Source organism: Psammomys obesus, unplaced genomic scaffold (genome assembly GCF_907164565.1).
Source record: "Psammomys obesus unplaced genomic scaffold, mPsaObe1.curated_primary_1811, whole genome shotgun sequence".
NCBI lineage: Eukaryota > Metazoa > Chordata > Mammalia > Rodentia > Muridae > Psammomys > Psammomys obesus.
In genome coordinates this window covers 5,875,937-5,889,806 of record NW_026592548.1, presented here as the reverse complement: position 1 = coordinate 5,889,806, position 13,870 = coordinate 5,875,937, and the positions used below count along the sequence as shown (strand labels likewise).

General features: G+C 44.3%; 1 protein-coding gene across 1 annotated transcript in view; it reads left to right on the top strand.

The window, feature by feature from the left end:
• The window catches only part of Erich3 (glutamate rich 3), a 102,980-nt gene that overhangs the window by 22,399 nt on the left and 66,711 nt on the right, over positions 1-13,870 (top strand). The window contains exons 2-3 of the mRNA XM_055614415.1: positions 9,370-9,463; positions 12,103-12,228. Coding sequence (XP_055470390.1) covers positions 9,370-9,463; positions 12,103-12,228 — 220 coding nt within the window. The remainder of the gene's footprint in view (positions 1-9,369; positions 9,464-12,102; positions 12,229-13,870) is intronic.

Here is a 13,870-nt window from a genome sequence, read left to right as displayed (position 1 = left end):
GAAGGAGTGGGAAGCAGAGTAGGTGGGAGAAGAGGAGCAGAATCTGGGAGAGCAGAGGCTGGAGGAGAGGTCTTAGAACGACGTGGAGAAGTGAACCGGACCTAAGATATCACTAAAAGCAAGTATAATGGGTGATTCTGAATGATAGGAAGTATGCGGGCTTGGAGGTTTAGAGTGGAGTAACTATTGTCCAGCATTGTGTTCTACATTAACTAACTAAATCCTAGTCTCTGTGTGGTGATTTGGTTATACATTTGTTTGGGATTAACCACAGCTTTAATAAAAGATATATCAACAGTAAATATTTACGCCTAAATACAGCACCTCTTCTATCTATTGTCATTCAAGACTAACACTCTACCTCCACCAGTTTGTGAATGTTTTGCCATTTCTTTCTGTCGTGTTCTAATTTAATTCCACAGGAATAGGATGAAAGTCAAGAAATTAGTTTAATTGTTTTGTTTTTGTTAAAGCTTGCTTTGTGAAGTTGGGCAGTGGTGGTGTATGAGAGACCAAAAGATTAAAAATTAGCAGCTATTATTAATTAAGGCCTGAACTAGGTGGGTGGAGAAGTCTAGTAATGCTCTGAGGGGAAGGACAGCCTTACTGCATTCTTTCCCCACCCGCTAGAGATGCAGTTGCTAGGAAACTGGCCCATCCCCCTAGGGAGGGACACCAGGTCATTATGGTCTGGGGACCTTCCTATAGCCAATCAATTCAAAATGTAGCATTTTGACCAATAGATGCTTGCCAGGCAGGAATCGCCCCTGCCTTGGGCATGCTGGGATGGACCAGAATCTTTAAATCACCCAACTAACCTGGGCGCAGAGCGCTTGGCTCCCACCACTTCGGCAGTGGGTGTTATGGGCCCAAGCTGCAGCTTGTAATTTACAATAAAAAGAACCTCATGTATTTACAGCAGAGTCTGTTTATTCCTGGTCTCTTGGGGTTTGTGAACTGGGCAGAATCATGTACACCTTTAATTCCAGCACTTGGGAGGCAGAGGCAGGTGGATCTCCGTGAGTTTGGGCCAGCCTGGGCTACAGAGAGAGTTCCAGGGCAGCCAAAGGTGCACAGAGAAATCCTGTCTTGAAAAACAAACAAGCAAAAACAAACAGTGTTGCTTTGTGCCTTAAAATACATTCTACTTCATAGACGTACATGAGTTGCTGAGAAGAAGGAATATTCTGCAGTGCTGCGAAGAGCACTGCATACACTTGATCTATATGTCACGAGACACTTTGGTGCTTTTTCCTCGTTTGCTTCTGTTTTTTGGTCTGCATGACCTATTTACAGGTAATAGTGGGCTATTCAAATCAACCCTGTTATTGCGTGGGGCTGATCTGTTTACAAATTTGAATGTCAATGTTTAGTACAAGTATGTTTAGAACTGTGATGTCCTCTAGATGGAGTGGCCCCTTTATCAATATGAGGCGACCTTCTTTATCTCATCTGAGTGATTTCAGCTTGAACTTCTTCTTCCTCTATGGCCACGATTCATAGATTTGATTTTTTTTAAATGAGTCTTATACTTCTTGCATGTTTATTCATATTTTATTACTACTTTTTCTTTGTTATTTTCTTGTTTTTTTAAAAATCATCTACTTTGTCTTTAGGTTCTGACATTCTTTCTTCCATTTGATCCATTCTATTGGTATTTGGAAAGCCTTAATTACCTCCCTTCCCTGTCCCTGATTACTGAATGCTTCATTTACAAAATTTCAGTTTGATTTTTCCAGATTTTCTACTTGTTTTTACTAAATTCTTTTGTCATATTCTATGTTGACATTCTTTTTCAGGTGTTTGTGCTCTGAGTCCATTATTTCCTGTGCTTACTTTTATGTTGTTGAACACTCTTTAATAATTCTTTTGAATTCTTTACCTGGGACATCACCAAACTTACTCTCATTGGAGCCTCTTTCTGTGAATTGGTAGGTTTTGAAGAAGTAATGTTTTCTTGATTCTTGTTTTTCTTGTATTTCTCAAATGTTTCTTGTATTTCTCCAATGAGATTTGTGCATCCGGGATCAGGTCAATGACTGGAATTTTAAAATTTACTTGTGTTCTCTCAGGAGAAGTTCTTGAGTGTGTAAGCAGTACTAAGTTCTAGTAGTGTCAAGATTTCCTTCTTTTGCTGGACTGGGGCATCAAGGCAGCTTACTTCCCAGCCTGCGGGCACGCTCTCCACCAGACTCCTGGAGTGCAGACACCATCGTTGATGGATGAGACCTCTGCTGACGTACATGATAACCAATTACAAACATTGCTTTTTGGAGAGTGAAGGACCAAGGGCAGTACCCTGAGCTGCCTGGCACCACAGGATGGAAAGAAGAATTCAGAGCATCCGGAGAACAGCAGAAGATGGAAGAATAAATGTGAGAGGGAACAATAAACATGAAGGGAGGACATGAGACAGGTCTGGCTAAAGGTAGACTGAGAAGAAGAGGAAAAGAAATGCAACTAAAAGAAGTCCCAGGGGCCTGAGGCAGGGAGAGTCCCTGAGTCCAGACCAGCCTGTGTTCTTTGAAAAGGTAACAGATGAACAAAAGAACTGGACAGGTGGCCAGAATTATCCTGTCCCTCATGTAGGCATGAGTGCTTGGCCTGCTTCAGTGTGTTCCACTGCACACTATGGCTGAGACCTGGTTTCTATCTTGTAAAAAACTACTTGGTTCTGACTCAAAGTTTTCTGCTCTAGCTAGAATATCTAGGCCAGGTCAACAAATAGTGGGAATTGTCTCTCTGAAGGTGCTGTCTTCTGTGCGAAGGCTCACTGAACCACATATGCTACTGTGCTATCACTTACGTATGATCTCTTCTTGCATCCAGGGCTTCTGCTCTTTGACATTTGGAATAAGAAAAATGTCCTCGGCAAACAAAACCTTACCCTTAAAGGTACCGGTGTCTTGATTCTCAGAGTAACTTCACATTGCTTCTTTACACAGTGGGGAAGATGCAGGCGGACAGAAGCTGTTGATCAGAGGTTTATCTTGGGGGCAACATGTGATGAGCAGAGCCCTCAGCTGTGGAAGAGGAAGCAAGAAACCAGGATGACGCTGGCATCTTCAAGAAGATTAAGTTATCCTTTGCTGATCTTGACAGTGTAAGAGGGCTAGCACAGGGCTTCTGGAAGGTGAAAAAGGAAAATGATTCTCAGAGTCTGCGGAAGAAACACAGCTGTGCCGACATACTGATTTTAGTCCAGTGAGATCCATTTTTGCACTTTCATCTCCAGGAAGCATGATACAATGAATTTGCGCCCTGTAAGCCACTAGCCTTTGGAATGTTGTTACAGCACTGATAGGAAAGGAATGCTAACAGCATCAGTTCAGATGGGCTCATGATCACATTTGATTAAAAGAAAACTGCACTGGTCATGTCAAAACCTCCTCCTCTCTGAGAGGCTTTCTCCTGGAGCTCTAGCTCATCTTGAATTTGTAACTTTGTGGATTTAGCCTCTTCAGTTCTGGGATTACAGATGTATTCCACTGTGCCTCAGAGGAAAAATACTTTTTATATTCTTTCTGAACAAGTCTTTGAGAATAGACTGAAGAAACATATATTTAAGATATTGACTAATTTAAAGCTTTTAACACATTATTTTTAGTGCAAAAGACATGGCTGATTATAAATAAAAGTTACATATTTGTTAATTTAATTTATACAAATTTTCATGTGGGGCTAGGAACATGGTTCCATCCTTAAAGCATGGATGCATGTTCATGTAAAAAGCCAGGTTTGCTGGGCAGGCAGAGACAGGAGGCGCCCAAGGGCTTGCTGACCAGTTAGTCTTGCCACAGCAATGAGCTGCAGGGTCATGACACACCTCCTCAAATAGCAGAGAGTCATACAGAAACCAGACATGGATCTCTTTTCTCTCCTCATGTGTGTGGGCGCACTCTCTCTCTCTCGCGCACACACACACACACACATACACACACATACACACGTGAGTTCATGTGAACATGAACACACATATATAACACACACAATGATTTTCCTATCTTAGCACTTAGAGAATTGGTGGAATCACAGTTACATGTGAATATCTCACTCTCAACCTTTTTTTTCTACATTATGCTTAGCAGCCTCCAGTCCCCACTTTAGCAAGACCTGGTGAGGGAACAAGGCTCCTGAGGTTTATATGGCCAGTGACTTATCCTAATGCTTGTTTCTTCAAGGACAACTGTACTTTTTGTCAGGGACTGAATTTGATTACATGATTACAATCCTCAGTGTAAATGATGGTATTTAAAAATGGGCTTCGGGTAAGTAATTAAGTCACAGATAACTGCTGCCTTTCTACAGCCCGGGAGAGCCTGCCTTTGTTAGTCCACCTCTGTTTGAGGGCACTCCGAGCAAATAGTCCCTCAGTGTGACCTCCACCACACAGTGGCCAACCTCAGGGTTCCAGCCTCCCAGGCTCTGAGAAATGAGAAGTACATGTCTGTCTGTCCTTCAAGCCTCCTAGGTTGTGGTGTTCTGCAGTAATAGTCCAAGTGCATTAGAAAACGGTGCAGTAGTCATACATGCTGGCAGGTGTGGAGGAGGTGGCACAGCAGGCAGAGTTGTAGGCATTTCGTGGTGCGTGCTAGGTGTGTGCACGCCTTACTATTCTTAGTGTTTTGACAGAACAGTTGCTGACAGCCTGTGAGGAAGGCAAGGGTGATTAGGGGTTACAGTTTGAGAGTGCAGTCCATCGTGGCAGGTCACACGGAATCCACAGTCAGGAAGAAGGCGAATATTGGGGCTCAGCTTGCTGCATGCTTTGTGTACAGCCCATGACCCCTTCTGGTGAAACAGCACCACGAAGACGTAAGACAGGCTTCCCCACTTTAGTTAATATAACCTAGAAGCTTTCTTACAGACAAATCCAGAGGTTGTTTCCATGGCGATCCTAGATCCCAGCAGGCTGACTTCGAGATGAACACGCAGTAAGGAAAAGACAAGGGCATGCAACAGTTGCTTGGGCAGCACTGGTAGTGAACCTGTGTGCTCAGATAAGGAGTGCTCCAACATTACAAAGGGGTAAAGCCATTCTAACACAGCCTCATGTGGAAATGAGGAAACACTATCTGAAACTGGAAGTCAAACAGTCAAACACACTTTGCTGTTAGTGGGCAGCATGCTTGAGGGACGTGTGTTTCCATGTGACAGTCTGAGGAAGTAGAAGGAAGGAGGCAGAGGCAGCTAGGTCGCCTGGCACAGGGACAGGGTTCCTGTGGGTGGAGGTAGGCCAAGCTGCAGCAGGCATCTTAGAAGCTATCCCAAAGGGAAAGCCCAGGCCCCTCCCAAAGGGAGACAGCGCAGGGGCGGGGGCTAAAGACTGCTACAGCCTGAGTGAGCTCATCAGTGTGGGGAGCAGGGCTAACCACTGCCAGCAGCCTGGAGTAGTGAGCCCCGGGAGGAGGCACTGCCTTTAAAGGAGTTCCCACGCCTGACCCTCACTGGTAGTGCTCTTGTTTGGGAGGTTCCCATTTCAGAATTAGAAGGGCTTCTTCTTCTTCTTTACTTGTTGCTTATCTCCCAGAATCCTAAATGCAGTTTTAATAATGAATTAATTAGTTATTAATTAGTGTGTATGAGCATGCAGGTAGGTACAAGCCATGACACACATGTGCAGGTCAGAGGACAACTCTTAGGTGTTAGTTCTCTCCTGTTCCTTCCTGAGACCTTGGCTGGAAGCCTGCGTGCGAGCACTTGTATCCACTGACCCACCAAGGACACCTGAGCATGCTCTTGAGTGAGTTAGACTATGGCAGAAGTAGAGAGCCAACCCGAGTTCACACACGTGCGTGAGGTGTGCACACCTCTGGCTGGCTTGGGGCTCCTGAGTACAGTGCGTGTGGCATCTCTGCACCCACCCTTGCGGAATGATCTAAAAACATCAGGAATCTCAATAATGTTGGTGACTAATGGTGATTATTGTGCCTCTCTTCTGCTTGAGACTCCGTTTGGGCAGACCTGCTGTTGGGGCCAGATGGAGGAAGGTAACTTTCTGTTACCTTCTAGGAGCTGGGTAACTTTCTGTAGATCCCTGTTTGTATATCCTGCCTGGTGGGTGGTGAGAATTCCAGGATGTGCACTGAAAAGCTGCAGCTGGACAGGCAGGGCTGTAGAGGTAGCAAGGGTGTGCATAGGCGGGGAGGGAACCAGCACAAACACAAGCATGCCGACACAGGCACTGTCCCAGCTCTGAACCCGAAGAGCGGACCTTCCCCACCAGACAGCAAGGGTTATCCAATGTATGTATGTGCATGTGTGTATGTGTATATACCAACAAAGCTCCACTGGTCTGGACACTGGTTGGTGGGCTCTGGGTGAATGGCTTGGCCTTATACTGAGATATTCAAATGCAGTCAGTAATGGACAGTGAGCTAGAGCCATCACAGGTCAGCAACAGCATTGACAGTGAAGGTCAGTTTTGACAATGGATGCTTGCACAGGAGAGCAAGTACTGTGGCCACCACACCCAGTTCAGGTAGCCTTATCTGACAGCGCACAGAAAATGAAATTGGAAAATTTACAGTGAATGCAGACAATACAGAGCCCTGCTAACTCACACGTATGGCCTGGTCAGTTAAGCTCTTATGCCTGGGCTGACGTTGAAACCTGGTGCTGTCATCTACACACTCCATGCTCCAAAACTGTGAAATTGACTTACACATTCAAGTGTACGCGTGCGCGCACATCCACCCACACACACACACACACACACACAAACACACACACGATTTTGTTTTGGGCCACATGTAGCTCAAGAGAATCAAAGGCTCATTAGAAACAAAGATAGACTGAGCCCATGCCAAACACACATAAAGAGTAGAGCAAAAGGAAAAAAAAAAAAAAGCACAGGCTTGACTGCACACACTGGGCTCGTTTCGCTAGACAAAGAGACTTGTGGTCAGATCGAGGCGGCCAGTTAAGTATCGATTGAAAAGTGGCTGTTGGACTAGATGTGAACATCATTTACTTGACAAAGCTTGTCAACCAATTTGCTCATCTACAGTTGCAGCCTAAGTACAAACCCATCCAGTCGCTGTCTGCAGAAACAGTCACTAATGCTGGGTGAGTATGGTGAGTGTGATGTGTCTGCCAGGTTGTCACACCTGTTGGGCAACATGTGCTAACAGTTGTGGAAGGAGTTATTTTACAAATAAAATCCCAACCAGGTTTCCACATTTTTCCCTAAAGAGGAACAGAGAGAAAATCCGTGAGTATAAAGTTTTCCAGCTTGCTCTCCTGTGGCCCCGGTGGGTCTGAGGGTGGCCTATCCTGCACACACACTCCTGCAGCCTCGGGGGACTGGGGTGGCCTACCCTGCACACACACTCCTCTGGAAGGAGCTGACAGAACAGAGGAAGATTATAGTTGGGTGGTGCCAAGGGTGCCTGGACATTGCTCTTAGGATGTGAACATTTAGAACGTTATGAGGCCTGAATTAGAAGAAGGCTCATCTCGTTCATCAACAATGAGGCTGAGGCCCTTGTCTTCCCAACTTTTTAACTCCTCTGTATCTAACCAGGGTTTCAAAACTCCTAGCTATTAAAAAAGCATTGGTTTTTATTTTATTTTTTTTTTAAACTTGGACCTGCAAGATAGACAAAAGACTGCATATGATATTCCTGTGATGATTTATCTCAAGAGTCCGTGAACCATGCAATCATGATTGTTAGGGCTAAGAGGCACCTGTTCACCTTTGGAAATGAGGCACTGAAGAGGGATTCTGAGATTCAGAAAGGGTACGCGATATAAGGCTGACCTTTCAGAGACAGGAAACCTTTGATGAACTGTAGGACACCAAGACAGTTCATTTAAAAGACGGCTTCAAAGCGTCATCCGAGGCAGGTGTGTGTGGCTCGCTGAGACTCTTGGGCTGTCTTTTTACACAAACCCAGGGAAATAATGGTTTCTGCAGTTGTTCAATTTTGCGCTGTTCATGTGGCACCCCGGAGCCTTCTGGGCTCTGTTATAGCTTTTCAGTCTCTTTTGTGGACAAAATTAAACTTTCCTGACCATCTGACAGCGCGGAACTTTTCTGAGAAGGGCTTGGTAAGAAGAGAGACAGGAAAAGGTCACCAATTTAATCCCCACATAATTAAGGTCTTGCAAACAGCTAAATAAAATTGTAGCTAACATTCTCTCCAGTCTATAAAATGAGTCTCTACTCTACTGTTAGAAAGAGCTGTTCCTCAAGTGCAAATCTTTGCTGCATTATATGATGACGGCATTATTTGAGTACCGGGCTGCGGTGGGGCTTGAACATATGTGCACATTTTCTAAGGTGCATGATAAAATTAGGTTAAAAGAGCAAAAGATATTTCAGTTTCCAGCTCTGAGTCAGAGACTGAACTTAAGCGTGTATTAAAGTACAGTATGTATCCAAAACTTCAGCTTAAGTCGAGGGCGTTTTATTATTTAGGTCAGGCTGGCCTCTTATTTCAGTCCTCCTGCTTCTGTGTCTCTGGTGGAATATTGGGATTTTAGATGTGTGACACCACATCTGACATCTCTTAATACTTAAAACATCCTAAAAATCTAAGCTATTCCAAATATTAATTCTTGGTACTAGATATTGGATTAATAAAATTGTCTAGATAAATATGGGTAAGTCAATAAAAGTCAAAAACGTTAAGGAATAAGTTAAAACTTTGTCAATAAGAAAAATACTGCAGAAAATAATATCTTTATTTCTTCAAGCACCTTACAGTTTAAGATCATAACAGACACAATCAGGAGGGTGTTGAGTCTCACAGGATGCGCTTGGTCTTCAGAGCTGGTGGGCGAGGAGGAAAATGAGGAATTCTGTATTGTGGAATGAGCTGTGTAACATGGGCTTTCCTGCTGTGGGCTGAGGGTCTCACCAGGGATGCTTTCTGAGAATGCACTTGTGTATCAGCAGTTCCCAGCTGCCTGACAAATGGAGGATGGTCCTTCAAGGCGTGTCCTGCTGACATGAGAGAAGCATGGGCTGTGAGGCGTCTGAGTTTAGGGTCAGGGCATGGTGAAGAAGCCATTATTCCCTTGTCATGCCCTGCTGCTAAGTTCTCTCTGAAGTGGCTTTGTCTCCTAAGATTGGATGCATATTTCTGTCTTTGGGCCTTTCACCCACATTTAATTGTTCATTTCTGATTTTCCCTTTTGTCTAACCAAAACCAAGACAGTTCCAGCTTCTTACCATGAGACCTGGAACAGATAGTCTCTCAGCTGGCTGTTAAACCTGTCTTCAAATGCATCTCTGGCTCTTAGCCGTTAAATCTGCCTACAAATGTGTTGCTGGCAAGAGCTTGCTTAGGCTGTGTGGCCAAGAATAGCCTGTTTGTAAAGCAACTCTCATAAAACCTTAATGGTTTTTCTTTTCTGTTTCAGATTACTTGCAACATATAATAGCCTCACGGATAAACACCTGGCTGGGTATTTTAACAATACCAGGATCAGGCGGCACCTCCTAAGATCCGGGCTGGTAAGCAGTCTTTGAGTTCTGCCCACCTTCTTGTTCACCTGAGTTCAAAAATTTCCAACCATTTTTTCAGATTTCCTTTGAGTCTGTGACATCTTTTTCTCTCTACCAATTTAGAAAAAATACTTCCCTTTCACTTCTGATTTATTTATTTACGGCTTTTTCTGAACAACAGGAGCGTGGTTACAATGGCTACTAAGGAAACATAAATTATTAAAGGAAAGTCCCTGTGAGGTTTCAACAGCATCGTTGATTTGCTTACTTATTCATTTATTCAGTACACATTCTATGAACCAGACACTGTTAAAGAGCGAGGGCAGAGAAGGGTTTATTGTTTCAGGAAAAAAAAAAGTATTGTTTTTAATACTCATAGAATATGGTGTGGCAAACAGCAACAGTTTGCTTCCTTGTGTGTGTGTGTGTGTGTGTGTGTGTGTGTGTGTGGTGTTTAAATTTTCACTTCCCCGTGATGGTTAATTGATACCTTAGTGCCTTCCATCAGCTTCAGCACACAATTTCTGCTCCTTGAAATGTGTGTAAGGTGGAAACTCTATCTAAAAACCCTCTGGTTTTCCACTGAAAGAGAAGGGGTGTGAGCTACACAGTGTCGGCTGTTGTTTTCTTTTTCCCCCTCTCATTTATTTATTTTATTCACTTTACATCCTCATAGCCCCTTCCCTCTTCCCCTCCCAGTCCTATCCTAAAGGGGAGGAGGAGGGAGAGAGGCTGTTTGCTTTCTTAAAGAACAGCATTGTCAGGAGGTTGAAAGAATTGTATTTGTACTTCTAGTTGCTGTTTGTGTGGTTGGCATTAGCTGGGTGTGGTAGGGTCCACTGAAACCCTCTCTGCCAGGAACAAGGTTGCCATTCACAGCACTCAGCCCCACTTCCTCAACTGTGAAATGAAGGCAATGTTTACCCTCCACTCCCCACCTACGGGTGGCTGTTACTGTTGGGGACCTTCAGTGAGTCACCCTGGAGCACTGTGTGACTGTGAACACTCTGAGCTAATGCTAGTTGACAGGCCCTTGTGTTTATTTAGCACCCTTCCTAAGCACTTGACCACTTGTTACAAGTATGACTACTTGGATAGGGAAGGCGTGGCTCTGTCTCTAGATTAATGGGTCCAATAACCGCCTGCCAGCCTGCAGTGTCCACATCACTTGGAAACTCCTTCAGAAATGCACGAATGAATGAAGCTCACAGCTCCTGACCTGCGACACTTGTTTCTCAACTTCTCTGGGTGACTTATGCTCATTTCACTCAAGTGTAAGCACAGTGGCTCTCCAAGAGCTTCCTGCTGACTGGGGAGAGCAGATGTAACTTAGAGAAGAGATAACAATGGCACAGGCCAAATGCTTGGGGATGCTTGGGACTGGGAATGGCAGTCTGGACGGCCTGACTTTAGATACTTTCCCGTGACATGAAATCCTATGGGCAGCACGTTCTAGACACTGTAAGTGAGTCATCAGAACTAATATGTTGTAACCTCAGTAGAAAAATTACAGCTAAAAAATTGAGAACGAAATTAGGAATCTGCATGTGGGGACTGGAAAGATGGCTTCATGTTCTCCATGTAGCTGAGTTCCATTCCCAGAACTCAGACTGAGCAGCTCAAAACTTTCTGCAACTCCAGCTCCAGGGCATTCAACACTTGTAGCAGGTATCTGCACTCACATGCAAATAGGTATGTGCATGCAAACACACACACACACACACACACACACACACACACACACAGAGAGAGAGAGAGAGAGAGAGAGAGAGAGAATAAAACACATCTTTTTACGAAAAGGGAATGCAAGTATGGCTTGTGTTTAAACTTAAGAGGAACATGGTGATGGGAAAGTGGAAAGGAAACAAACATGAGAAGGATAGCAGCCTCCTTTACAGGGGAGATCAGAGGACAACAGCAAAAAGACCCAAGAGAAAGGGTCAAATGAAGCAAAGAGCGAGAGGCAAAATCACCACTCCTGGGACACCTTGGACCCCACTGTGACCAATATCGAAAACTGTCTATCCGCATTCCCTTGTAATCTGTAAAATCCTAAATCATAGCAAATTAAATTACATTCTTTGCTGGAAAGAGGAGGAAGAGAAAGCAGGGAGCAAACAATGTAATGAAACCAATTATTTCTCCAGACAAGTCAAAGGCTTCCTCAGTTGTTTGCCGCCTAACCCCTGCCTCTGTTTCCTGTGCTCCCGCTGTCCTGCCAGCACCGCTCCTGGGCACTCTTTCAAGGTAGCGCCTCCCCTTCCCAGGGTGCTTTCAGGAGAATGAAAGGAACACCTGGGTTCCATCACTGGGAAATTGGTACTCTAATGAAAGCCTTGTTTTAAACGTCAAGTGTGCCACCTGTGTGTGTTTTCACACTGACAGGTACTTGGTGAGACTTCCTTTTTCCTTTTCGCCTGATGAAATATTCATTAAAAGCGGAAGTTCATTAGGGACAATGGTATTCTCTTTTAGGCTTTGAAAAGGCCACTTTTTTCTCTTTGTTCTCTCTCCCTCTCCCTGTCACCCCTCTCTCCCTCTTCCTTCTCTCTCTTTCCCTGTTTTAGTACCTAAGATCACATTTTTCTACTTTGTGTTTCCTTGTACATTTTATTTATCCATTCACAATTTTCATTTATTCACTACAGATCACAAGGAGTGGCAGAATACTTTCTGAAAAGGAATATAGAGTTAACATCATGAAGCAGGACCGACAGAAGTACATCCGGGAGTGCTTAGCACGGGCCATTTTCCACAAAGTCCTTGATATGGAGGTGCGCACAGTTCTGACTCTCTTTGTGGGTGATGGCTGGGGAGTTCTTGCTCAACCTCATGAAGAAGGAAGTGAGCCATAGGGGACCCGGAAACACTGTGTCTTCCTAAGTAGTCAGGAGCACAGAGACTCAAGTTTTTCCTCCTTTTTAGCTCAGAAGAAATATGGACATGATTATAAAGTTTGTGATATTTAATTTTCTAAATGTAGATTCTTTTTGTCCACAGTGGCTACCCAGCTCTCACCATCTGTACCTTAATTTCCATTCGCTAAAAAAAAAAAAAAAAGTGACATCTGCTTAAATATCAGTAATTCCACTGCCATGAATTATCTCAGATCTGTTATTCTTTTAAGGCTCAGTAGCTCCGCCGTATGTTAAGTTTCACGGAACAGGCATTGAAACATCTGCTGTCCCTCCTACTTCAGGACACACTGGCCAGCACAGATTTACAGCCTGCGCATCCACACGTTTTGTGGAGCCTGACGTTGCACTTTCAGTGGGACATGTGGCTAACCTGATAAAGTATTGCAGCCTTGCTCCACACCACTGTAGCTTTGATCCTCAAACGTATTTAGTCCTTTGAAAAAGGGTGCCACTCCCTGGCTCGACCTCATGGCAGAAGTCAGAGAAGCCGCTTGCAGCGCTCCTGACCTGTGTGTGTGGTAGCATTTATGAACAAATACAGAGCTATCGGCAAGCCAGCAGCAAGTCTAGTGCCAGCAAAAATATGGGTTATGATGCTGAATGTGTCCTTCCATCAGTCGTGTGGAATGTTCATTTCAGATGCATACTGGCCAGACACGGTGACACACGCACAGTAATCCCAGCACTGGAGAGGCAGAGGTAGGCAGGTCTCTGTGAGTTCAAGGCCAGCCTGGTCTACAAAGGGAGTCTAGGACAGCCAAGACTACACAGAGAAACCCTGCCTGGGGGAGGGGAGTGGTGAGAAAGAAAGAAGCATATTCTGAACACAGACAGTTGCTGCTGACGTAGGGATTCATCTACTTACTTCAGATCGTGTCCATGTGTTACACAGATTAGTGCTGACTATCCCAGATTTGCTCATTACAGAAGTGCCAGTGGGAATGATACAATTCTGATAAAAAAAAAATATATAGTATGATTTAAATTAGCCCCCACCTAGTTTCTAACTTTAGAAGTACCGAGTTGAGTGTTAGCCCAGATCCTTAGCATGAGGGGTCATGATACATCAGAATTGTTACAGATATTGTCGGCTAAGTCAGGGGTACTAAACACACAGAATTATGTTTAAAAGAATGTATAATAATTATGGACCTTGATTTTCTCTAATCTGAAAATCTGAAACACAGGGCTGGCAAAATGGTTCAAAGAGTAAGAACATTTGCTATACAAGTGAAGGACCTGAGTTCAGATCCTCAACACCTACATAAAAGCCAGGTGTAGTCACAAACATGCCTATCATCCCATCCCCAAGTTGGGAAGATTGCTGTGACTTGCTGGCCAGCCTAGTTCCGGGGTCAGTGAGAGACCCTGTCCTGAGGGAACAGCACAGGGCAGGACACCCAGTGTATTTCTCTGGTCTCTGCATGCACACCCAAACTCTACATATTCTGCACACACAATCACATGAGCAGTTAGGAAAAAAATGAGATGCTCCAAA